The 26,579-nt window shown below is 36.7% G+C and overlaps 2 protein-coding genes across 6 annotated transcripts in view; both read left to right on the top strand.

Moving 5' to 3' along the window:
• LOC132399183 (bromodomain-containing protein 8-like) overlaps positions 1-2,600 on the top strand; it is a 65,525-nt gene extending 62,925 nt beyond the window's left edge. For all 5 annotated transcript variants that reach the window (XM_059979289.1, XM_059979288.1, XM_059979287.1 and 2 more), the window contains one exon: positions 223-2,600. In XM_059979289.1, coding sequence (XP_059835272.1) covers positions 223-282 — 60 coding nt within the window. In that variant the 3' untranslated portion in view covers positions 283-2,600. The remainder of the gene's footprint in view (positions 1-222) is intronic.
• Positions 2,003-26,333, top strand: LOC132398972 (bromodomain-containing protein 8-like). Its single transcript, XM_059978809.1, has 10 exons — positions 2,003-2,044; positions 3,763-4,065; positions 6,715-6,808; positions 10,674-10,720; positions 10,824-10,975; positions 13,168-13,257; positions 16,418-16,486; positions 18,885-19,062; positions 24,691-24,769; positions 26,088-26,333. The coding sequence occupies exons 1-9, from the start codon at positions 2,003-2,005 to the stop codon at positions 24,766-24,768; spliced, it is 1,053 nt and encodes a 350-aa protein (XP_059834792.1). The 3' UTR covers position 24,769; positions 26,088-26,333.
• The last annotated feature ends 246 nt before the right edge of the window (positions 26,334-26,579 follow it).

Below are 26,579 nucleotides of genomic sequence, written 5' to 3'. Positions count from 1 at the left end.
ATGTAATCTATAAATAAAGCCCTTTTATTTCCTACTGCTAAGAAAACAATGCAAGCTATTTGTTGCCAATTAGTTTGTGCTTTTCAGTTCTTTTCCCTCTAGCATATGTGCAATCTCCCTCATTGAATGAGATACTCAGTTAACAAAGAAAATAACTGCAGCTGTAAATATTCAGTGCCTCCCCAATAGGCAATGAAAAAGAGTAATTGTTTTTTCCATTAGGATGGTGGTACAAGAGGACGTCGCTGTGCGATTGAAGCAGATATGAAAATGAAGAAGTGACTCTCCCCAATTGGACTTAATGTGAAATGTGCAGCGCTGTATGAAGCTGTACTACCTTCATCAGTATTGATGGGAATAACTTGTACAGCCTCATTTTAGTGTACAGTTTTTGTTCTGAGAACAATGTATGTGCTGAATAAAATTATTCAAACAGCCTGAAAGGCTTTGTGACTTTTGGAACTTTATATAACAAATGAAGTTATGTTAATAACTATGGGAAACAGAACAGCTATCACTTATGTTAATTAGCTTAGGGAAGTTTCGGGGAATTTCTATTTATTTTGTAAATGGCACATTGCATTTGTGCTTTGCTTGAGCTTTTTAAAGAAGGACTTTTTCTTGAATATCCATCAAAGGTTTTGAAGTTTAAATTTCTTTGTTGAATTGCCTCTGTAATTGGGTAAGTACCTTCTGTCCTGAGTGGAAAGATGAAATGTAAAATAGATTTTATAGAATTTCAGATTTCAGTGTTTGTTACAAGAGAAAAAGTTGCAAGAATAAATTAGCAGAACAGGCCTTCAATACAATTCAAATTTGAATATGCATAATAACTGAGGCTATGTCCACACTAGACCGGATAATTTTTAAAAAGCCGGTTTCACGTAAAAACGATAGGCGTCCACACTATACGTTTTAAAAAATATCTCTATCCACATTGAAACGGAGATTTCAGCAAATTTCCTCCTCAGGACACATCTACCGAAAACAAGCGACATGTTTGGTGTCGAATCTCGCTGTAAATGTGTGCGTTTGTGCAGTTACAGACCAGAAAAACTTGAAATGACGGACAGCTGTTGGCTTTCATGCAGGAGAACTTAAAAGTAAAAAAAAACAAATATTGGAGCGTACAGTGGCAACCGACAGGAAGTTCATGGACAGATTGACCCAGCTGACGACGAACATTGAAAAACTGACTAACTCTGTTGCATTAATAAAGCACCTTGTTAAATGTATAAATGCTTCAATGTCTGCATTAGTGTTATCTTGTATTTCCATACAATGTTGCAGTAGGCTGTTACACATCTATTGTCAGAGAAGTACTTGCATAAATAGGTAAACCACCTTCATATGAGCAAGGACAGAAAACAGGGCAAAGTGAGTATACTTATTTATTCAGTAAGTTATGGGTCAAAGTATTTGGTGAGTACATTTCTAACTCTTCTGGTGTCAGTTTTGTTGCCGTCTGTTCTGACATTGTTAGGTTGTGTTCAAGAAAGCAATGAAATAGCACGCTGCTGTCTGACAGTGTTTTCAGAAGTCTCCGGTTACCCTGTCCACACTGCTCCGGCCAATCCGGCGTTTTCAAAAATACACACTTTGGAGAACATTTCTGAAAAGCTCCAGTTTCGGGGGTTGAAAATGCCGTTTTAGTGTAGGCGAAGGGTAAAAATGAAGAGAAAAAGCTTCGGTTCCAGATTTATCCGGTGTAGTGTGGACGTAGCCTGAATTGTACTGTCTCTATAGGATGATGATAGATTATGCTGCATCTTTCCAGTTATAATGACTCAGCTTAATCTGTGAGGTATACTATTATTAAATTCCATTTAATAGTGTTGATACTATTAGAAGGTGTGATTGTTATATCAAAATGTGCAACAATACTCATTTATAAAATTCAGTTCAAAGCGAGAATGCTTCAAAGAAGCTATATTCTACTGTTAGCCCCCATTAAAATGGATTAAAGATTTTGATGCTTGTACAATTTGCCAAAACTGGGTAAATGTTCTGTGTCACTTATCTTCATGAACACAATGCCCGAAAGGTAAATTTCTAGCAAAATTTGAGTTCTCTTCTTCAATTATGTTATTTTCATTGTGCATGCATAATATGTATGTGCATGCTAACATAACACTGTCATACATGACAGTTAATTTTATTACTTATGGCTCAATAATTTACAATCAAAATGCACTTGTTATATTGCATTATTTTTTAAATGATCTTAATTCCCTTCTAGTTTTATAAAATTTACATGAATAAAGGAAACTGAACTAGTCTGAACATTGCTCCCCATATCTGTGAAGTAGTTAAATAAACCATTGATTAAGTAAACATTGGATGTAGAATCTAAATGCTGGATGTCCATTAGCTTGCAAGCAATGTGTCCCATCATATTCATATGTAACATCCCAGCAGAAGAAATGCAAGTAATGTTTATTACATTTACAAATATTTGAATTTGTCTGATTATGTAAATAAAAATTTACATGGTAAATATGCTAGGTTACTATATCTGCACCCAGCATTTTTATCTGAAACCTTGTATTAATTACTGTATGTCTGATCCTTTAATATATTATAATTAAAGTATAATTATGATCTTACTGTTGTGTCATGATAACTTGTAGTTAAACATTTAATAAGTCTGTAGATATTTTACATTCCATGCCAACCCTTTTGCCCAGGCTTAAGTTCCTTTGAACAACAGTTAACCTCTCTTCTACTATCTAGTTAGTAAGTTTATATTCAGTCATTATTGGGTTGTTGGTTGGTTCACCTCCAAATAGCACTGTTACCCCTGAGTCAGAAGGTTGTTGGTTTAACTCTTAAAAACTTGACTACTTAAGTTATGCTGATTTAAGTCCTCAAACTTGAGGAATGCTGTGTTGTCAGAGGTATGCAATCTTCCCAATGAGGTAACTTTGTCTACTCTTTTGTAAAATGCCAGTGATTGGAGTGAGTATTGTGAGGTGGTAAAAATACAAGTAAATCATGATATTGAAGTTGATGGCATTTTTCTAGGTTTTCAAATGGCTTTTGATAAGTTTCCTGAAAAAAAGTCAGAGGAGACTGAGTTGTGAACCAGTGGTAGAATGGATTGTAAATGTAAATAGCAAGGCTATTATTATTCCCACAAGGACCCTGCTAGGATCACTACTGTTCACAAGTTATACTAATGATAAATACTGCAATAAAGATATGCCGTGTGTTATTTTATGGAAAGAATTAAATTTAAGAATAGATGAGAGTATTCATTACTGAATAAGTTATAGGAACTCAGTGGGTGAGCAGCATCTGTGGGAGGAAAGGAATTGTCATTTGAGTGGGTGCAAACTGCTAAACTGATACAGATTCAAAAAATAGTGATGTACCTACTGTGAGAAATGCCACAGTGATACTTTGAATGGGACTTGATTTGAGAAATGGGAGCCTCACTTACCCTGTAGTTATTTTTTTTAATCTGTAGAGACCTCCGCATTCTGGCTTGAGATGATTGAATTGGGAATGTGGTCATTACTTGTCACCATTCTGCCTTGCTTTTAGATGAAAAAATATTTAACGTAGAAAATCAATCTAAATGTTCAGATTAACTTATTTAACCATCATAATGAGATGACAATTATGGTTTAGCTGTAGAAAATTATTTAAATTTTCAATCTATGTGATTATAATATGTAATTGGATTCTCAGATATTCAAGAAAGTATATTGATAATTAGTGAGTTTCAGAAGTTTATTTCGTACATACTTCTTTCCATAGGCTTTGGAGGTGGAGACTGATATTGCTAAAGAGGAACGAGAAATTGAAATACAGAAAGAAATTTACAGACAGCTCCTGGGAATGAAGTCTGAAAGTAAGATAGAAAAGCGTGGATCAATAGGCGAGGATCAAAGGAGTAATGACATTTTTAAAGTCCAGACAGAACATTGTGAGAAAATGGAAGTGTGCCTGGAACCTTTAGGGAAAGAGGAGTCAGAACATTTTAAGAACGTAGAGTATTCCCAGGAGCGAGTTGAAGCAAGAAATATTGACTCGGAGAAAGTGTACTTAGATCTGGTGAAGGTAAGATATTAATATTTTGGGTGTAAAATACTGAACCTATGTTTACACCCACCCAAGCCAAAAATGACCCATTTATATTCTTAATCTCTGTTTTATGTTTGCAAATCCTCTCTGAGTTCCAGGCATTACCCTGAATACTGTGCACTCTAAATTTGCTTTATAATTTCTGTTGTAATCCCCGTTTATGAGAGAACTTCTGAAAATCCAAATGTACCAAAGGGTATGATCATATTGCTGCTTCGTGATTCTATGGACTTATTTTTGATCCTGACCTTGTGTGCTGCCTTTGTGGAATTTCCACATTTTCCCTATGACCGCAGGGTTTTCTGTCTGATGCTCTCATTCCAAAGATGCACTGGTAGGTAGTTTAACTAGTGATTAAGTGTCTCTTTAGTACAGGGATTTCCCAGCCTGGGGCCCACGGAACCCTTGTTTAATAGTAAGGGTCCTTGGCATAGATAAGGTTGGGAACCCCTGCTTTAGTATATGCAGGTGGCAAAATGTCAAAGAGGAGGGAGAATAGGTAGCATGGATATTGGGAAATAAGGAGAGAGGGAACGGGACTGATGGGGTTGCTCTGCTGGAAAACGGTATGGACATCATGGGCCAAGTGGCATTCTTCTCTATCATAGTAAGTAATTAATTAGCCACATTACTTCATTTTTATTCATCCTGCTAGTTACAATCTCAGTAAAGACTCTTTTAAAATACGATTTCATTTCCATAAAATTACGTTGACTCCATCATAATAATATTGCCGAAGTCAAGACTCAGACATTTGTAATGAGCTTCAGATGGAAATGTCGAGAGAATGATTCACCTCGGCTTCATTGTGAGATTTCCTTCATCAGAAAGGTTAGTCTCCACCGAGTTAAGTTCCAGTCACATGATAACAAGGAGCAACTGGAAGCATTGGATACAAGCAAAGACTATTCCAGCAACATTTCAGTACTGAAAATTTATAGTACAGACCTAACCACTGCAGTAAAATTACAATATTCAGCATGTGTCCAGCATTGTGAAAAATTGAAAACAGGCTGTTCCAGAAGTCCACTGTGAACTAACGCTCTATCAGTCTGTTCAGTCATATGTAAGGTGATTCAAGGTGTCGATACCCATGCTATCAGATCATGCGTTACATGCTCACCAATGGTTGGTTAGTTAATTCAGTCCCCATTCCAGACCTCAGTCCAGATATGGACAAAAAAAAAGGAATTCTAGAAGTGAAGTGAGAATTATTGTCCTTGATATCAAAGCAGAGAGAATCAAAGGAGCATTGATAGGCAGGTGTAAGAAAGAATTAGTTGGAGAGGTGAGGGAAATAAGGAGAGGAAAATAGGTTTAATTGGATTGCTCCCTTGGGAGCTTGCATGGACAAGAATACCAGAATTATGTTACGTCAAGGAGCACCTGACTGAAGCCAATAAGAATCGAGGAAAAAACTACAAAGTTCATTGTAGGTGCTGAAGGTCAATCATCACATCACAAGACATTAAATTTCTTCAAAGTAGTGTCTAGACCAGTTCTAATACAAATTGGAAAGGCCTGCTATGGAAAACTATTGAATTCAAATTCTGAATCAAGAGAGCTGTAACATCCCTAGTCAGAAGTTATGCTAATTCTTGAGCTTATGATAGGCTTCCTTGGAACAGGGTAAAAGGTCAAATGTAGAGAGAATAGAGTTTGTTGAGAATGGAGAATTTAAGTGGCAGACGACTAGAAGTTTAGGTCACCCATGTGGGTTGAGTGGAGATCTGCAAGCCATTACTGAATCTACAGTTTGCTTCACATTATGAGCATTGAATGCCATTTCGAAAATTGTTGTAGCTGAAGGTAGTGTTTATGTTCTTGGGAAGAGAAGTGGTAAAAGCAAGTTATGAACCTCCTGGGATTGCATGAGAAGGGGCGGGTCTCGGTGAAGATGGATGGAAAAATTAGGGAGTCATGAGTATGGTGAAAAGGGAAGGAGGAATGGCTGTTGGTGGCATCGGGTTGAAGGAAAAAGACATTATGGAGAATGTTCCTTTAAATACAGGCTAATGTAAAAAGTGCTAACAAGGATGTGTGAGGAGAGGATGAGTGGACAAATGTGAGAGCTGGAGTACATGCAGTTGAGTCAATCAGTTACTGTACGTGGAGGGCAAGCCACAGTTTAAAAGTTAGACTTAATGAATCAGAACAGATATGATGGAATTGGGGAAACTGGGTAGAGGAGTGGGAGGAGTGTAATCATGCTAACTGTGGGAATCCATGGGCTTTAATGGATTAATGTAGCTGGTTACTAAGCCCCTAAAGCTGAGATAGAGAAATTAAAATAATAAGGGAAGAGACAAGACACAAGCATGTGAAAGTGAAATCAGGTGAAAGCTGGCAGAATAAGTGAATATGCTTTTACTTTATTTCAGATTTCCAGAATCAGCAGTTTCTATGTTTTCAAGGAACTCTGTAATAGGCAAACGGAAACTCTGCTGCATGGATTTTTCAGTATATTAGTTTAGTCTTAATTAAAGTGCTTGGTTTCTGCGTGCATCGAACAAATGCCTGACTAGTCATAATAGTTACTGAAAAATTAGTATTTTATTTGATTATAAGAACTTATAAGTAGCAAATATTGTTAATTCCATGGCTTTCAATTTCTTGTTTGTCTAGTGCTTTGAGGGCAACTGCAGTTATCTTGCACTTTATTCAAAGGGCAATCCACTTCTAGAATCACAGCACAATATTGCAGGGAATGAACAAATGGGTAAGTGCCCACTGGAAAGCTTTCCAAAAAAATCCTTTAGTTTCTTACTTTACAGAGACAATTATATGAATTTTACAGGACAAATATCCTCTTCTATTGCATCATCTTTATCTTTTTATATTCTTTACTGTTCTTAAATTGGTCAGAATCTGTATTAATATTGGTTCTCCCACATCTCCAATTAGGTGTGGCACTGTCTGCTAAACTTTTTTTTATTCAGCAACCTTCATATCAGATCTCAAAATGCCACAATCTACTTTTATTATTGTCTACCAATAATCTGGCAGAATGATTTAAAACTAAATATGTGGCTTTATATTTGAAGCTGTACTGTGAGCTAGAAACTTGCTGTACAGTATATCAAATGAATAGAAATTATATGATTGTATTAATTGAAATCTTTTTTTCAAGTAATGAGTAATTCTACCTGAGAAAGCATTTGACAGTTATTGGCACCATTGTAATTGCTGCATATATGTAATTCTCTTTAGTTGACAACTTGGTAAAAGATTAGTGAGATAAGTAGTAGGTACCAGCAATGCAAAATATTCTTCAGCATTCTCAAGTACCTTTCACTTACTTTGGTTCCCTTAGAACCCAAGATTTAAGTACACAAATAGAGTCATAAACTGAACATAATCTGTACAAGGAGAGACTTTGAGTGACAGTTATTCATTGTCTGCTTCCTTGTATTAATTTCAGAAATGAATCAATTCAAAAGCATCATTGGAGCAACAGGCATTATTGATTATTTTACTTCTAGTTTCTCTAGACATCATACTGATACAGCAAATCTTATATGTCTGTGATAACTCCCAAAATTTCAAATGTATTTGAGAAATTTCAATGCAACATCTACAGTGTAGTTAGCAAGAAAAAAAATGGCTGGAATTTGACACAAGGTATTACAAAATTCACAGTTTCAAATGGAGAGATGAATAATGGTGCCCAATAGTAAAGTATCATACTGAAGGAATGCACATCTGATCTTGAGGGGGTGAAATGGGTTGTCATAGCATTTCAGTTAGAACTTGGATCTGCATTAAAATATTATACATGACATCAGAATATTGGTGGTCTGAAGTAGTTAAGTATTCTGTTTCTAGTTGTGATACGCTCTAGATGGAAATCCAATGTCATTTCAAGATAATTATCTATGCAGAAATATTGCGTATAAACATGGTCCACCCTAGGCTGGGTGTGGAAGGCTCATCTCTCTGTTCTCCACAATCCTTAGCCATGATAGGAGGAGTTGCACTTGAATGTAACCTGACAATCAGCAATGCCAGGGCTTTATAAGGTGTAAAGTCTGAAATTGATTTTAATATTTTACATTGTAATTAAAACAAAAACACAATAAATAATATACAAATATTAAAATAAAACTCATTTAAGAAAATGTAACTTTTACTTCCTCTCTATCTCTTAAGTCTGCACCTTTAATGAAATTAATAGGTCTCATTGGCCATAGGATCTGAAAATCCTAGCAGGAGGGAATTGTGCCACTAGATTGTACACACACTGGCAGAACAAGCTGTTAGATTTGGCATTTGGATCAGAGAACAGGATCCAGCCAATCGTTTCTTTTATTCTATTGAGATCATTACTGGTTATTTCCACAATAATGAACCATCCTCTTCCCCATTTCTCTTGAAAGTGTTGTTTCTTGTTGCTGCAAGATTCCACAGGAGACAACGGTAAATGGCCATTCATGGTATGGGCATAAATAGTTACTACTGCAGGCTGCTTGACAATTCATGGCGTTATCTATTTTCATATGATATTTTCATAAGTGTCGGAAGATAGCAAATATAAGTAGGATTTTTTGAGATATTTTTCCTCCTCTCTCTACCCCATGAGTCCCAATTATACTATTGCAGTTGCATGCTTGAGTTCATAGAATTGTACAGCATGGACACAGGCCAGTTGGTACATCTTGTCCATGCTGACTAGTGGACACCCTTCATTTCATCTCATTGCCTTGCATTTGTGTATAGCCCTCTCTACCTTAACAACTGAAGTGTTCATCCAGACACGTCTAAAATGCTGTCAGTGATCCAGTATCAAGCACTCTGTCGAGCAGTGTATTCCAGGTATTTCCCACAATCTGGGTAGAGAAAATCCCCTTCTTATCCCTTCTGAATCTCTTCTCCCTTACTCCAAACCTGTGTCCTCTAGTTTCATCTAACTGCGGAAAAGTTTCTTGCCATATACCTTAGCTATACCCTCGTGATTTTATATACCTCAGTCATATTTGTTCCCTCTTAACCTTTTAGCTTCCAGAGAGAAAAGGCTCTAGCGTGTCCTGTCTCTCTTCATTACTGAATTTCTTTATCCCAGACAATATCCTGGTGAATTTCCTCTGTACCTTCTCTGCACTATTACATCACCCCATACCTTCATGGCTAGAACTGTATGAAGTACTCTAGCTGATATTTGGCCAAAGTTTTATAAAGTTGAAGGAATGCCTCCCTCCTTCTGTATTCAGTGCCTGGCTATTAAAGGCCAATATCCTGGATACCTTCCTAACTACATTGTCTACTTGTGTTACCACCTTCAAGGATATATGGACTTGTATTTTGAAGTGCCTCTGTTCCTCAATGCTTCATAAGATCTACCATTCATTATGTATGTCCTAGTCTCATTAGTACTTCAAAAATGTAGCTCCTCACATTTATTTGGATAAGACCCCATCTGTCATCTTTTAGCCCATTTCACCAAAAATTGATATCTCTGCAGTCCTAGACTAACTTCCACGCTATCAACAACTACACCAATCTACAAAGGGTATGTAATATCCACACCCTTATTTATTTTGCCTTTCATATCCACATCAGTGACTATACTTCATTATGAGTTTGAAGAGATTTGGTATGTCAACAAATACACTCAAAAGCTTCCATAGATGTACCATAGAGAGCATTCTGACAGGCTGCATCACTGTCTGGTATGGGGGGAGTGGGGCTACTGCACAGGACTGAAAGAAGCTGCAGAGGGTTGTAAATTTAGGCGGTTCCATCTTGGGTACAACAAAAGTACCCAGGATGTCTTCAAGGAGTAGTGTCTCAGAAAGGCAGCGTCCATTATTAAGGACCTCCAGTACCCAAGGCAAACCCTTTTCTCACTATTACCATCAGATAAGAGGTACAGAAGTCTGAAGGCACACATGCAGTGATTCAGGAACAGCTTCTTCCCCTCTGCCATCTGATTCCTAAATGGATATCAAACCCTTGAATACTACCTCACTTTTTAAGTATATATTATTTAGGTTTTTTTGCACAATTTTTAATCTATTCAATATATGTATACCGTAATTGATTTACTTATTATTATTATTTTATTTTTTCTTGTATACTATGTATTGCATTGCTGCTACTAAGTTACCAAATTTCACGATACATGCCGGTGATAATAAGCCTAATTCTGATTCTGATTCCAAATAATTCATGTATTTTACAAACAACAAAGGTCCCCGCACTGATCCTTCATATACGCTAGCATCCAATTGCAAAAAAACATACTCTACCTTCGTCCTCTGCTGCACATTTCTTAGTCAATGTACCATGGATCCCATAGGCCCTTGTCAAAGACTTTAGCAAAGCCCATGTAAATGATATCTACTGCCCTGCCCTCATCGTTACACACTGCTACCTCTTCAAAGAATTTATCTGATAGGATCTGCCCTTGACAAACTTCTCTTTGATTAGTACCTGCTTTCAAAGTGTTCACTAATCCTGTTCCTCAGAACTTTTTTCCTAGTGTCTGTTCAATACATCGGGTTTCTGGACATGAAATATGACCATTAAAGCTTTAGGACTAGAATAGTTTCCATCTAAAGAATGTTGACTTTATCTTCATATTTCAGAGATATCTGAGGTAGAATACAACACAATGAGAGAGAGTCTACAGGAGGTATGGTCTCAACATAAATTTTAGTAAAAGAACATTGTTAAGTTCATCACTGATGCAAGAAACCATGGAATAATATTTTCTGTGCTATTTTGACAAATTTTAGGAAGAAACCACCAGTGAAGAAGAGCTTTGTGATGTTGACCTTTCAGAATTTGACATAGAACTGTCGATCTCTGAGAGTGATGTTAGCTTCGGTTCCCAGCAGCTGTTGATCTTGGATGAGGCAGCAGCTAGCAATCACACATCCTCCCAGCTGTATGTATCCAAAAATATCTATGAGAATATGCTGAGTTTTATAAAACCAGCCATTTAGTCCTTGTCTTTGAAATATATGAAATGTAAATAAGATTCAAGAGTTTCATATCTCTTAATGAGAATCTGCAAAGTAACCCTCTAAAATAATCTGTATATGATACAGTGTCAAATCTACCAAACATCTAACTAAAATAATATGTCTAGGATTTTCTTACTTTAAGAGCAACTTCAAGTCACTTCACCTTTCATGCATATACTGTGATACATATTCTGGAAAATGTATCTTACAAAAATTTCAGAATAAACTGATACGTTGAATACCTTAGGAAGCTCATTCCATTGCCCAGTTAATGACATATATTCATGAACCACTCTCTAAATAAAATAGCTCTGTAAACCATTTATTGGGGCTTTTAAATAGCAGAAAATTCAATGATATTTTCTGGAATCATGGAATCACTGAATCAGAAATGTACAACAATGACAAAGCCCTTTCAACCCATCCTGTTGTTGCCAGCTATGATGCCTCTTAATGTTAATCCCTGTTTGCCTGTATTAAGCCCATATCTCTATGTGCCTTTCCTATCCAAATATTTGTATAAACACCTTTTCAATGTTGTTATTGTATCTGGACATTGAGGGATGGGGAGAAAAACTGGTATGTCAAAGGTATGTGTTTATATGAGACTTATGTAAACAAGGAGAGGTGATTTTGGGAAAGGATTTCAGAAGGTAGTTTTCATTTGCATGAGAGAAGTAAGGAAAAAGCACAACCTGAAATTAAAACACTAGAAGGTACAAGTAGAAATATGTAGCTGAAGAAAATTAATCAGTAGATTTAGGCAGACCACAAGAAAATTGAAGTATCTCTTTAGAAGAATATCTGTTAACATTACAATTGTAGAGTGGCTTTAGTATTGAATTAGCAAGCCAAAGCTCATGACTTTAGTTTCTCATGGTGGGAAATTATACCCATTAATTTATTCCTCTCATTGTTTGTTGGCAACAGAAGAAATGACCATGATTGCTGTAAAAGTACAATTGGTGACAGATCAGCTTAATCTAGGCTGTTGAACACGTGATGTTGGCCCTATTGTGCATTATTAACTTAGTCTCTTCCAAGTATATCCCACAACTTGAACAAATAACAGAAAACTATATCACCTTTGATTATGGGAGTCATATAATGTCTTAGATTAGATTGAAATGCTCAACTCTGTTAAAGGATGTCGGGTACAACCTGAATGATCTTGTGATTGAGTTTATTTGGCGAGATCTGTGCAGTAGTAGAATATTTTGTAAATTGGGATAGTGATCAGAAAGAAATAGAAGAAAACAGATTATTTTAATAATGAGAAATGCCTTTGATTAGTGATATTCCAATGCTTAGAAATAGGTCATAAGTGGAATACCAATCAGTTTCATGTAATACTTTCATATTGAAACAACCACAAAAATAGTGGAGAATGGCTATTGATGGTTCAGGTCTGAACTCCTCATTAGAACTCATAAGTTCCGTCTTTGCTCCAGATTTTTAACATCAGTTCTTTTAAAAATGATATTTTTGATATATTGGCATTCTATATAGTGTATTTCACTGTATCCTTTACATACTATTGAAATGCAACCTATTGTCAGTATTTTTAAAATTATTGTATATCTGTCTGTCTATATATATATATAATGAATTTCATTGCGAGATATATTAGATTGCTCTCAAACACCTCTCATGCTGAGCTCAGGATCAGAAAGTGAAAATCTACTCACCTGCCTTTTCATTGCAAATGGTGCATTCCATGGAAGGTCAAATAAAATTGAAAGGAGAAAATATCTTGAGGTTATGTTCATATGCAAATATAAAATTTGTTTGACTATGATTTATGAGTTATCAAGTTTCCATCTCAGAATGTGTCAATTGCTGAAGCTAGTTAGGTGAGAAATTCCAGAGAAGACAAACTAATCAAAGATCAAGATGAGACAAACAGAAGTGAAAATTCATCGGCCTATGGTCAACACTTTATAGTGCCTTTGCAGATTCTTGACGTACAAGTGACAAACTGTGCATCAAGCAGGCAAAGGAGAAAAGTAACAGAAAAAATAAACACATCAAATGAGATATTACACGTGTGCCCATTAATAACCAGTTGAATTCTTTTGCAGTGTAGTTATCATTCTAGTTTTTTTTTAATCAGATCCACAAGAATTGACCAGGATCAAATTTCAGCTCAGAGGAACTGGAAGAGGACAGTATTGCTCATGTGGAAGGAGATAGCCAGTCACAGGTCAGAAATAGAAATAAAATTGGAAAACTTAATTACATCTTAAAACCATAAGAAGGTTTAAGAAACATGGTAAGAGAGGTAAGCAATTTAGTTCTTGTTCTTTAGTTTGGTCCATTCAGTGGGGTTATGGATGGTCCAGGGTGTGGGTTCTCAATCTGGTGTCAATGGCCCCCTTGGTTAATGGTAGGGTTCCATGGCATAAAAAAGGTTGGGAACCCCTGGCCTAGTGCATCACTTCCAAAAATGTGCTTTTGAGCGGATCCCATAATTTCTTTACTTAACAAAAGATACCAGTATAGAATCTTCAAAAGGACCATGAAAGTGACAATTTTATAAGATTTCACATCCAGCAAGTTCATTACTGGTTATTGATGTCAGTTATAGGATCTATCTTGATGATCTAAGTGTATGGTTCATAAAGCATCTGATATTTCAAAATTTAGACAATTTTTTTTTAGTTCTGCTGTGCTCTGGAGTGTGCTTTGCTACGTATAACATTTGCTATTGTTTGATTATTAATATCCTTGTATTTTGTACTCTTAACCCCTCTTTTTACTTCTAGGTCTTATTTCCTATAATTCTTTCATCTGTGTATTGATGTAAAGTTTGTTTTGGACCTTTTTGCGTAAATTTGACTGTTATACATTCTTCTTTACAACAGTGATTCCAATTCGAAAGAAAGTAATTGATTACTAAGTGCTGCAGAATGTTGGAAGTTCATGAGAAGCACTCTGTGAATGGAAAGCATGCGTACCTTTGTGGGGCTTTGAAAATAGCAGTTTACAACACAGTGAGAATGGAGAATGGAAGTTATAAGGGAGTGTGTGGGTGACCCTTAGCTTCTTACTTCCTCCATGTCCTTGCATCCCAAGACATGCAGTTTGAAAGGCCATTATTTTAAGAGACTTTTAAGAGTTTTTGTAAGAGTATTTTTAAGACTTTTTAAGAGACTTTTGGATAGGTACATGGAGCTTAGAAAAATAGAGGTAACCCTAGTAATTTCTACGGTAGGGACATGTTTGGCACAACTTTGTGGGCCGAAGGGCCTGTATTGTGCTGTAGGTTTTCTGTGTTTCTACTATAAGGCAGCAGGTCTTTACATTGTGAACTGATGCCTTAAAATTTGCATAATATTGATTTAAAAGCTGATAAGTAATTGAGCTAATTGATTTTCATCTGAGAAGATTACAAAAAAGCAGTTATAAGCCTCGATCCTTGTGCCTTTTTTTATTATCAGCCATTATTGCACCAATAGAGCCAAAGGTAGAACTGTGTCAAAAGGCCATCACTTCTATTAAGGTTGTGTGATTGCTATATGAGCAAAAAGAATATGTGCAACAAATTAATTGACAACTTCATTTCTAATCTTTGGCTATGGAGCTAATAATTAAAAGAAGTCTTATTTCGTCTCCTACTTAAAATATCCTTCCTTCTCAATATCAGTTTTAAGATCCTTACGATTGAGAGGTGTGATATTAGAAGGGAGTGTGCTCTCAAAACTTCTCAGTACTGTCTCATGAGGGCCAGTTTTACTTTGGCAGCTCTTGTTATCCTTTGCTTGAGTTTGTCATCTTCATACTATTTCATAAATCAGTTTGGGTCTCCATTCACTTTGCTTTTGGGTGACACATATTCCCAGAGTGACAAATGGTTAAAATGTCTTTTGAGCCTTTACAAAAGCTGAAGCAATTTTGCACTCATAAGTGGACATTTATCATTGGATACACATATCTTTTTAAATTTGGGCTGCTATTTGAAGTAATTATTAGCACAAGACTCAAATTACACTGGAAGATGTTGAAATCTGGATGAGTTGTTCTGATTCTTCAAGATCTAATTGTGAAAATATATAAAATTGACTTCAGAGTGAGGATAATTTCTGCATATTGCCACTGCTTGTATTTTTTGTGAATTTCCTGTTCACTATCCTCTTTATAATTCCTGCATTTTAAAGAGGAATGAGTCTGTCAAATAGTTGTAATTAAATCTTTTCATCAGTAGCACTATTCCCATCAATGAGGGTATATGACAATGTGTTAATTTATAAAGTTAGTGGGAAATGACATCGGAAATTATGAAGAAATGACTGAATATTTTATATTTTTACAAATGGCAATTATGTTACATCAGTATGCCTTCCCTTCCAATCTTGTTTCACCTAGAGATGCACAGGACCTTTTGCAACCCACATGTATAGCAAGGGATGTTGTTTCCTATGTGGTTAATATATACAATAAATATTAGAAGACCATAAAACCATATAGGAGCAGAAGCAGGCCATTCGGCCTGTTGAGTCTGCTCCATCAATCAATCATGGGCTGATCCAATTCTTCCAGTCCTCCTCACTCCCCTGCCTTCTCCCCATACCCTTTGATGCCCTGGATAATTAAGAACCTATCTATCTCTTGGCCTTCACAGCTGCTTGTGGCAACAAATTCCACAGATTTACCACCCTCTGACTAAACTAATTTCTCCGCATTTCAGTTCTACATGGATGTCCTTTAATCCTGAAGTTGTGCCCTCTAGCCCTAGGCTCCCCTACCATGGGAAATAACTTTGCCATATCTAATCTTTTCATATTTTACAGCGTCCCTATTCCCTCTATACCAGGGCTTAACCCCAAACATTCTTGGGCAACTTGCGTGATTAGAAGACAAATTGGCTAAGCTGAACTAACAGAAATAACTAATGGAACATTCAGAGATTTGAAACCTGCAATCTGGCTCCAAGTCTGATCAGAAAAAGAACAAAAACAAACATTCAACAGTCACAAGGCAACAAATGATCTCTAAGGAATAAGTTTACAATCCTTACAGTTGGCAGGAGCTTCACCATCAAAACCATATTTTGAAAACTCCACTATATCAGTAAATCATGCATGGGGTGTGTGCTAAATTTCTAGCTGATGTAGCTCATCTCCAATCAGAATTTGAACTAGGAAAAAATATCTTTAATGGAGAGAAAAAGAGAATGAATTAGTGAGTTGCATTGTTGATCATAGTTTTTCTCAATGTAATATTCATTGATGTTATAAAATGTTTTTGACTTGCAGTAAAGATCCATTAATGATGTTATAATATGGTGGTTCATAGTTCAAAGCAGAATGAAACACAACTTTCTGCCAGTATATTTATTATGCTGATCTACTCTGGAATTGCAGATTTGCTAGTTTGTTTCTGAATCCAATAACTGAAGAACGAGTTCCTGGATATCACAGCCAGGTGCACAGGTAAGAGAATAAGGAAAACAGGATGACTTTGCTGGGGGTATAAGTAAATTCTAGAAGAAGAAAGTAAGTGCAAAATAGTGAATTAATCGAATTCTGCATTACATGCTCATTGGCCAGACTTAGTGCATGTTAAGATTTCACACTGAGTTAGTTTATCACCAAGAATAAAATCTTAAAAGCATTTACGAAAGAAAAATTCATATCTCTATTGCTCTATGGATAAGGTTTTGCCTCTAAAACATGGTTTGCATTATTGTTGCAGGGCAGACAAAACAATGAGTCATTTAAGATTACTTCTTCCACAGACAATGCATAATCAATTCTAGAACACTGGTAATAGAAACACAATTCTTTCTTGACATTTAATAAGCTTGGACAAGCTTCCCTGTGATTGTAGCTCATTTACAAGGTTTCTTTAATTTAACAGCTATGAACAGTTCTCTTGTTTGATACAGGCTCTCTTTGCTATTTTAAACATGGATTGTGCAATATAGCAATTTTCCATTCTGAAAACATGTAGCTTGGTTACAACTTTAAAAATTGCAAAGACTGTCACAACCTCTTACAAAAGACATGGATGAGGGCTAAAATTTTACAAAGCCACTCTTGACTTAAAACATTCATTTTACTTACTACAAATAAAAAGCTCATTAATTATTAATGACATTAATCTGGAAAGGTAAGTAATTGGTTTTGGATATGATGGGAGGAAGCTCGGTCTACCGTTAATACCAACTGGATTTGCTGAGCCAACTGATTTGCTTCTGGTATGTGTTTCCTGTTTATGTGTGTTATAGAAGTAAATGTTCTTAAATTCTCTTTGCACAATTAGAGCTTTGATAAGGAATATCATTCTTTTGTAAAACCTCATCAGATCATATCATGGTTTAAAGGAACTATAGGTTAATTGTGATATTATTCTCCAAATATTTGCCACATCAGAATGTGGATGGTTCTGCAAGCTGTTTCTCTTTTCAAGATTTTTGTGATCATTAAAGTATTTAGTGATCAGGTATATGGATGAGGGGTTTGGAGGGATATGGCCCAGGTGTAAGTCAGTGCGAATGGTTCGGCACAGCCAAGAAGGGCCAAAAGGCCTGTTTCTGTGCTGTAATGTTCTATGGTTCATTTCTTTTGTATTTTAAAAAATTAAACCTGAAAACTCAGCAAATCATTGAACACTTATAAATAGAACATTCAATTAACTCCATTTTACCCATTTGTTTACATTTTAGTATAACCTTTCAACAGGTCTCGGATGTTTTTTAATATCCAACATTGTAAATTTGCACACATTTCAATAGCTGTGTCATGAATAGTTTTGCTGGAAAACAAACATTAGGAAATATAAGCATTCACATTTTAGCTTTGGCTGGATCCTCCCCCCTGGAATCAAAAGAGTTTTTTTTGGGCAGCAAAAATTTGTTTTCTACTTGTAATTAGGGACATGATTTGAGGAAAAAGAACATGAGTTGGCTGGTATGGTATACTGTGTCTGGTACTCCCGGTGTGGTCTTTTATATATTGGTGAGACCCAACCCAGACTGGGAGACCGTTTCACTGAACACCCACGCTCGGTCCGCCAGAGAAAGCAGGATCTCCCAGTGGCCACACATTTTAATTCCACATCCCATTCCCATTCTGATATGTCTATCCACGGCCTACTCTACTGTTAAGATGAATCCAAACTCAGGTTGGAGGAACAACACCTTATATACCGGCTGGGTAGCCTCCAACCTGATGGTATGAACATTGACTTCTCTAACTTCCGTTAATGCCCCTCCTCCCCTTCTTACCCCATCCCTGGCACATTTAGTTGTTTACCTGTTCTCCATCTCCCTCTGGTGCTTCCCCCCCCCCCTTTCTCTCTCCCGAGGCCTCCCGTCTCATGATCCTTTCACTTCTCTAGCTCTGTATCACTTTTGCCAATCACCTTTCCAGCTCTTAGCTTCATCTCACCCCCTCCGGTCTTCTCCTATCATTTCACATTTCCCCCACCCCCCACTACTTTCAAATCTCTTACTATCTTTTCTTTCAGTTAGTCCTGAAGAAGGGTCTCAGCTCGAAACATCGGCAGTGCTTCTCCTTATAGATGCTGCCTGGCCTGCTGTGTTCCACCAGCATTTTGTGTGTGTTTGAATTTCCAGCATCTGCAGATTTCCTTGTGTTTAGTGTGAGGGAAAATGTGAAACAATTTCTACATTCTTATGGCAGTTTACAAAGATTATTTTCCTTAGGGCTGTTGAGCCAGCATCTTTTAAGATGTTTTTAAAAATCTTACTGTTCTAGAAAGTCTCAGTGCTCCATCATAAAATTGTGCAAACTACCAAAAATTGTTTTAATTAAAATATCATACTGTGCCCTTATATTGTAGTCAATTATTGTTACTTCATTATAGACCAATGGATTTATCCAATATAAAGAGAAATATTAGAAAAGGACTGATCTGCACAACAGCAGAATTCCAGCGGGATATCATGCTGATGTTCCAGAACGCAGTAATGTACAATAGCTCCAACCATGATGTTTATCACAAAACAGTGGAAATGCAGCAAGAAGTCTTGAGACAGATCCAGGTACTACGATAGATCCTTCTCCAATATAACACTCCTTATTTAGGTTTTATTTAAAATAAAATTCAAGCAAAGAATTAAAGTATAATATGATAACCAAGTAGAGTATCAAATTTGCTTTGTTGTTTATTCTACTGAAGTTGTAAGAAGCTAATAAGCAAATGGACAATCGTAAAGTATACCTGACTGAAAATACGACATTACTGGTACTGGTGAGAAAATGCAATATTTGGTGAATACCATTCCATCACTTTTTATTAAATTCCTTAACAAGATGTTGGTCTTAGAAGGTACATTTAGCAATTAGCCAATAGGTCAGGTGCATTACTTGAAGTTCAAGTTCAAGTCACTTTTTATTGTCATTTCGACCATTACTGGTGAAACAGTAAACAGTACACAGTAAAAATGAGATGACGTTTTTCAGGACCACAGTGCTATATGAACAATACAAAAACTATACTGAATTACATAAGCCAACACAAAAACTACACTAGATTACAGACCTACCTGGGACTGCATAAAGTACACAGAACAGTGCAAGCATTACAATAAATAATAAACAAGACAATAGGCACAGCAGAGGTCAGTAGGTTGGAAGTCCAATGGCTTGGGGTAAAATCTGTTACATAAAAATCAGCTGAATGGCGGTGCTTGGGATTCCGTCCCATTTCTGTACTCCTGCCGAGTATTTCATTGCCACAGATGTAGTCCAATTTAATGTCCATTTGAGAGCAGAATGGACGGGAGAGCCGGACGGCCAGGGCTTGCTTTTTTCCTGGCACAGAATCCTGCCCAGTTGCATCGCTTCCACTTCCTCGCACACCGCTTACGACATCCCCACCTCCGGCCACTGGCATGATGCGACTCTGGGAGAGCCGGCCGGCTAGGGCTTGCTTTTCTCCTGGCACGGATTCCTGCCCACTCGCCTCGCTTCCGCTTCCTCGCATACCGCTTATGACGTCCCCACCTCCGGCATGAGGCGACTCCAAGGACTGCAGGCCTGATTCTCTCAGCAAGCAGACATTGGAGAGCAGATTGGATGGGAGGGCTGGCCGGTTAGGGCTTACTTTTTTCCTGGCATGGACTCCTGCCTGCTCGCCTCGACTCCGCTTCCTCACACACCGCTTACGCCATCCCCAACTCTGTCCACCAGCATCAGGCGACCTAGAGGACTGCAGGCCCGATTCCTGAAGTGAAGCTCTACAAGTATTTGCAGTTTCTTGTGTCTCCTTACTTAGTGATTGTCTGGGTTACTATGTTCAGGTTTGAACTGATAACTTTTGGAATTAAAATGCACCAGAACTTGTGCTTTACATTAAGCCATTGACATCCAAAAATATATGAACCTAGTTTAAATATGAGAAAGCACTTTCAGCACTGCAGGTTATCATGCAGGATGACCAAGACAAGCTCAGCCCATACTAAGGTGACAAATTTTGCTTGATAGCAGTTCAGTATCAAACTGCTGATGCAACCTTTTAATAATAGTGTGAACATGTACAGAAATGAGAACTTTGTGATACGGATGGGTGATAAAGTTCGCTGCAGTTATCCTGAAAAATTACTTTGGAAAGAGTCCATTTGAGTTAAGGGCATCAGGACTCCAGGGTTCAGTTAAAGAAAGATCATATTTTTCAGTTTTATTGGTACATTTCTTTTTGAAATGAGGAACAATTTTAAAACTGATATGCTAGTATGGCATTGATTTATTCTCAAATGTACCAAGATGTTGAAGTCTTGGATTTGAAAAAAAATAACAATAAAAGGAAACATCTTTTGTTGAAGGGATAGTTAGTACAACTTAAAGCCATGTCACTTAGGTAGGCGTTTAGGAGACATTTTTGTGCAAAAAGAGATAGATTTGTGGATTACCCTCCCATGGAATAAGAGCTAATTTTAAATCTTAGATCACAACATTTTTGTTAACCATGGGAATAAAGGAATATATTTCCAGCATAAGTAGATAGAAATTGGGTATAGATTTACATTGTCTATATGAACAGTGAAATAACATCAGGGGCTAAATGTCCTATTGTGTAGTATATCTGTAAATAATACATTATCCTACAATACATTGCACTGCATGTATATAACAGACTGCTGAATGAATCCTTTATCATTTGGATCTGCATTATGTGGCATTGACCATTGAGTGGTGCTATAGCAATATATTTCCGAGAACAGCAGGCATTTTGCCAAAGCTAATCCATCGAAGTGTGAATTCAACTTTATAATTTCTCCTGTTTAATGAGAATATTGATACTAATGCTGTGACTCTTTTGCCTATATGTTAACAATCAGCATAAAAAACTGAACCATACTATCTAGCACTCTCAGCTACTGAATAGCATTTGGTATAATCACTTACCTGTCTAGTGTTGATATAACTTCCACTGCATTGATGGAACCTTATCATTTATAGTCTCTGCCCCTCATCCAAGATCAGAGGGAAAGATTAATTGCCAGTGCTTTTGCTTATAATTTTCTCAACATTTCTGCATTACATCCCAATTTCTTTGGTGATCAACAATTTATACTCAATGCTCTTTTAAGATCATAAAATGTCTGAAAGGACTTGCAGAATGTAATCATTTGCTGAGCCAAAGAAGTAGTTCAGCTGTCAAAATACATACACTCAATGGCTACTTTACCTGTACATCTGCTTGTTAATACAAATACCTCATCAGCCAATCATGTGGCAGCAACTCAATGCATTAAAGCATGCAGGCGTAGTCAAGAGGTTCAGTTGTTCAAACCAAACATCAGACTGGGGAAGATATGTGATCTAAGTAACTTGAACCATGGAATGGTGGTTGGTGGTAGACAGGGTGGATTGAGTATCCAGAAACTGCTGATCTCCTGGGATTTGGACACACAACAATCTCTAGAGTTTACAGAGAAAGGTGTGAAGAATATAAAACACCCATTGAGTGGCAGTTCTGTGGGTGAAAACACGTTGTTAATGAGAGAGATCAGAAGAGAATGGCCAGACTGGTTCAAGCTGACAGGAAGGTGACAGTGGTGTGCTGAAAAGCATCTCTGAATGGTTAAGTTGAACCTTGAAATGGATGGGTTACAGCAGCAGAAGACCAGAAACATCTAGTCAGTAGCCAATTTATTAGCTACAGGTAATAAAGTGGCTGCTGAATGTATTTGTGGGAATGTCTGATACCCTTTTTTTAAGATGAGATAGTCTCACAGAACCTAGTCTGACTCAAGCCTGGTCACATTCTTTTTGGCTACATTGAACAAACCATACCTCTTGCGAGCCCAACACCAGTTTTTCAAAATAGATGCTCTATTCTGAACTCTGTCATTGGACAACATTACGACATAGAAAAATGATGAAGAATATTGGATTCTAATGTACTTGATTTAAGGTTCTTTTGAAAATCAAGGAAGTGGCACAAAGCATGTTGCTTCACAATTGTTTTATTAAGTGCTAATAGAACAAAGAGAATTGGAAAACATAAAGTAGCGAATGTCTAGTATAGAATGTCTAGCACAGCCCTTCTATAGATAAGAGACATTCCATTCAAATGTATTTTGATAAGAGATAACCAATCAGATAGCACCTATTCAAATAATGCAATACCAAGAAGTTTTCCGAAAGAGACCCAACTTTCGGTAATCAATAAGGGACTCATTGAACAATTACATGTATATAGATAATTATATGATAATCATATAAAATATTAACATGCATAAACTGTTAAACTGCAAATAAAATAACAATTATACAGTCTAATCAATCATTCCCCCCTTTGATTCTAAATCACACATCTGGAGTCATTACATCTGAAAAATTCAGAGGCATAAAAACTTAAATGTACATTAAGAATAAAATAATAAAAATACTTCCCAAGATATCAAAAGGCGTTCACAGGATTATGTCATGGTTAGGTAGATTAGTAGGTACACTTGCATGAGCTTGAATGATCTCATTAATAATAAAAAGGATGATGTAAATAATGATAAAACCTATCAAGACAAATAATATGACTCATAATATTGAATCACCCTAGCTTCCTAGACTTAAATAAATCCAATCAGAGAAATTCTATCTATCATACTGATGTATTTTAGCTGCTTCTTTACGAATATGATTGGCTAAATCAGATATGTCTTCAGACTTGTCAGGTATGTAAGTACAACACTCCTTGCCTGTAAATGCACATGTTCCCCCCTTAACTAATAAGAGAAAATCTAATGCCCTCGGCTGTCGAAGAACCATTTTACTTTTCTCAAGGCATCAGCAGTATCTTTGCTTATCCTTTCTAAAGCTGCAGCAATATTCTTAATATACTTGCCACAGTATAAAGTTAAGGCAAAACTAGCTCCTCCTGAAATATCTTGGAAGTATATATTATGAATATTTGGCACATTGTGAGCAGGGAGAATTGTCAAAAATATATCAACAACAAATAATATTAGAATAAACATCATAATGTCCAGTTGATGTCGACTGTGTTTGAGGTCTGCTGGCTGGTTAGTGACTTACTTGCTGTAGCTCAGTAGTGGAGGCACTGACAGAGATTACTAGCATATTAACCACAGTACTTCTCATCCTCGTTGGCTACCCCTTTAGCTCGCTTGCTGTGGCTGGCATGTATTCATTTACTTTTACCTTCTACCTTCACTGCCGAGTTGGTAATTAATTCCTTGATAAGGAGCCTTCCATCAAGTTCCCAGTGGTACGTGATGTGGTTTCATAATCCACATTACAAGCATCCACACAAACTGGGGTTTGGGGTGGGAGAGCAGTCTCAATTCCACGTGTTTGGCAGGACCAGTATGTGTCTTCCCTAGACTTGCGCAGCCAAGGAAACCAGCAGGGTTTCACTAAGAAGCTTCCAGAGAACTATAACCACGAGGAGACACATTGAACAAATGCACATACATACTGTGACCACTAGGAAACATATATATAGATAATTATATAAAATACCAGCAGGCATAAATTATTAAACTACAAAGAAAATAACTATTATACAGTCTAATCAAACAAGAATTTACCCAAAGCATCATTGAAGGAATGTAGCATCCCCACTGACTCTTGGGACTCTCTGGCCTGGGACCTCTCAAAGTGGAAAACAAGCATTCACATGGTAATGAGACACCTGGCCATCCATCAGAAGAACACAGGAGGACTTTACAGAGGGAGTACACCACCTCTCAAATGAGCAACACCTGGCCCAACTGTCTGTCATTCCCTCATTAGTTATCTTAGATCCTAAAAAGTGAAAGGAAGTCATGTTTGATCCCAATAAAAAGTCAACTTTGAATGACAATACTGCAGCCAAAAGCTATATAACTTGGAAACATCTGGTGAAGACCACAAAAAAGCCAAGGAAAGAGAAAGGATATAAAATGTTGAATGTAGGAATTGGCTTCAATTTTTTTTAAATGAATTCTTTATGTGTTTCTACAAAACAACTACAAACAAATAAACCCAACTACAAAATGAAGATTAATAGGCTTCAAATTTGATGATGCGTATAACAAGATGCTGCACTCCTCTCAGCATTATATCTGATCCTTGAGGGGATTTTAATGCAGTTTTGTGTTCTTATGATCTTACAGAAGCTGTTATGGGCTTGTAATATTAACCATTGTCTTTTTCCTGTATAGGACATACTGGAAGTAGTCGAACTAGGTGACTATAACAAAAGCCACAGCTGGAAGAGGTTGCATCTCATGCAAAAATGAGGTAATGAATTTTGCTGCTGCTTAGTATAAATCAAATGTTTTATTATTATTTGATATGTTTCTTCCATTCTTAGTAACTATTAAAACACACAAATAATTATTTGCTGTTGAAATTAAAATAGCCAAATGTTTAATTCCGATTCCCATTATCATTATGACATGTCAATCCATAGCCTCCTTCTGTGTCGAGATGAGGCCTCCCTCCCAGTGGGGGAGCAACACCTGAGTACCCTCCAACCGGATGGCATGAATATCTATTTCTCCTTCTGGTGAACATATTTCTCCCCACCTTTTCTCTATTCCCCACTCAGACCTTTCACATCTCCTCACCTGCCTCTTATTTCCCCTGGATCCCATCCTCCTTCCCTTTCTCCCATTGTTCACTCTCCTCTCCTATCAGATTCTTTCTTTCCCACCCATCTAACTTCACCTATCACCTTCCAGCCAGCCTCTTTCCCCCCACCTTTTTATTCCGGCATCTTCCCCCTTCCTCCTCAATTCTGAAGCAAGGCCCAAAACATCGACTGTTTACTCTTTTGCATGGATGCTGCCTGACCTGCTGAGTTCCTTCAGCATTTTGTGTGTGTTTTTTTTCTTGTAAAATAAGATAAACTAATAATTCATATCATGTCTCCTCTATTAAGGAAGTCAGTTATATTTAGTTGCGTGTCAGTACCCTTACTCTACTTCAGTAAAATCATAACGTAGGGCCTAACATGGAATTGCAATCAGAAATGTATATCATATAACTTGCACGTACTCTTGTGTACCTTTAGAGTAAGCAAAAAGTCATATCCAAAATTTGTATCAATATTAAAAACACTGTCTATTTCAGATATCCTATCAGGATACTTTTATTAAACAAATTTAGTGCCCACTCTTATTCAAACATGTCTGCTGTCTATTTGAGGGAGTTAACTTATAACATCAGTATTTTCTGTTTAATCTTCATTTGGGAAACTGATGGCCAGCAGACCAAACACTGACTTTTTGTAATTTTTAATTTATTTATGAAGCTATTGAATAAATGGCACATGATTTTGTTTCTAGAACCATATATTTAGTTTCTGCTGAAATCATGCATTGTTGATAATACTGTGCCACAGCAGTCTTGTGAACCAATAGTTATTGAAGAATATTAGTGCCAGAAATATTTGTACCTAAATAACCTCAGCATTTTAGATCACTTTAAAAAAAAACTAATATATATTTTTTGATTTACTGTATTCTTGCTGTTGGACACATTGTTGGAGGAAATATTGAAATTAAATGTTTTGTCATGTTTTTTGCAGTATTTTTGAATTTTGTTCTATTTGTAGCAATGGTCATGATATTGCATAGCCTTGAAGAGTGAGCAACATGGGTGAAAAGACAGTAATGAGTTATATTACAAGGTGCAGAAGAACCCGAGGAATGCAGAATGCTGTTTTGTTAACTGATTGTCCTTACCTCGAAACAAAAAAGTTCCTTAATTTTAATTTTCAATGAAGTTGAAATCACTTATTGCAGTTGATTCAGATCTGTTAACAAATTGCCTGTTGTTTGCATTTCATGTTTTGTTAATAAAATTCAATGATCGTTTTGCAGAAGTTTCTTAGTGTTCTTTACACATTTTTATGTCCTCATCCTATCAAAGTAACAAATCGACCAGATTAATCTAATTTAATCGTTTTTTAATCATTAGAAAATATGATCCAAAGGGAGGTCATTTGGCACCTGTCCAACAGTTCCAGTTTTATTAAACCTTGATTATTTGTTCCGGCCATTTTTTACACGTACACTAGCTCTTCACTCTTACAGGCAGTCGTAAC

Source organism: Hypanus sabinus, chromosome 9 (genome assembly GCF_030144855.1).
Source record: "Hypanus sabinus isolate sHypSab1 chromosome 9, sHypSab1.hap1, whole genome shotgun sequence".
Classification (NCBI taxonomy): Eukaryota; Metazoa; Chordata; class Chondrichthyes; order Myliobatiformes; family Dasyatidae; genus Hypanus; species Hypanus sabinus.
The sequence above is the reverse complement of the archived record's forward strand: the minus strand, read 5'-3'. Positions and strand labels throughout refer to the sequence as shown.

What these genes read in the sequence shown, in the direction of transcription:
- LOC132398972 (XM_059978809.1), top strand. Translation starts at nt 2,003, where the DNA reads ATGTTCTGTGTCACTTATCTTCATGAACACAATGCCCGAAAG. An exon ending in TGCAGGGAATGAACAAATGG is followed by an intron (nt 6,809 to 10,673) that starts GTAAGTGCCCAC and finishes TTCATATTTCAG; the next exon opens with AGATATCTGAGGTAGAATAC. An exon ending in TGAGAGAGAGTCTACAGGAG is followed by an intron (nt 10,721 to 10,823) that starts GTATGGTCTCAA and finishes GACAAATTTTAG; the next exon opens with GAAGAAACCACCAGTGAAGA.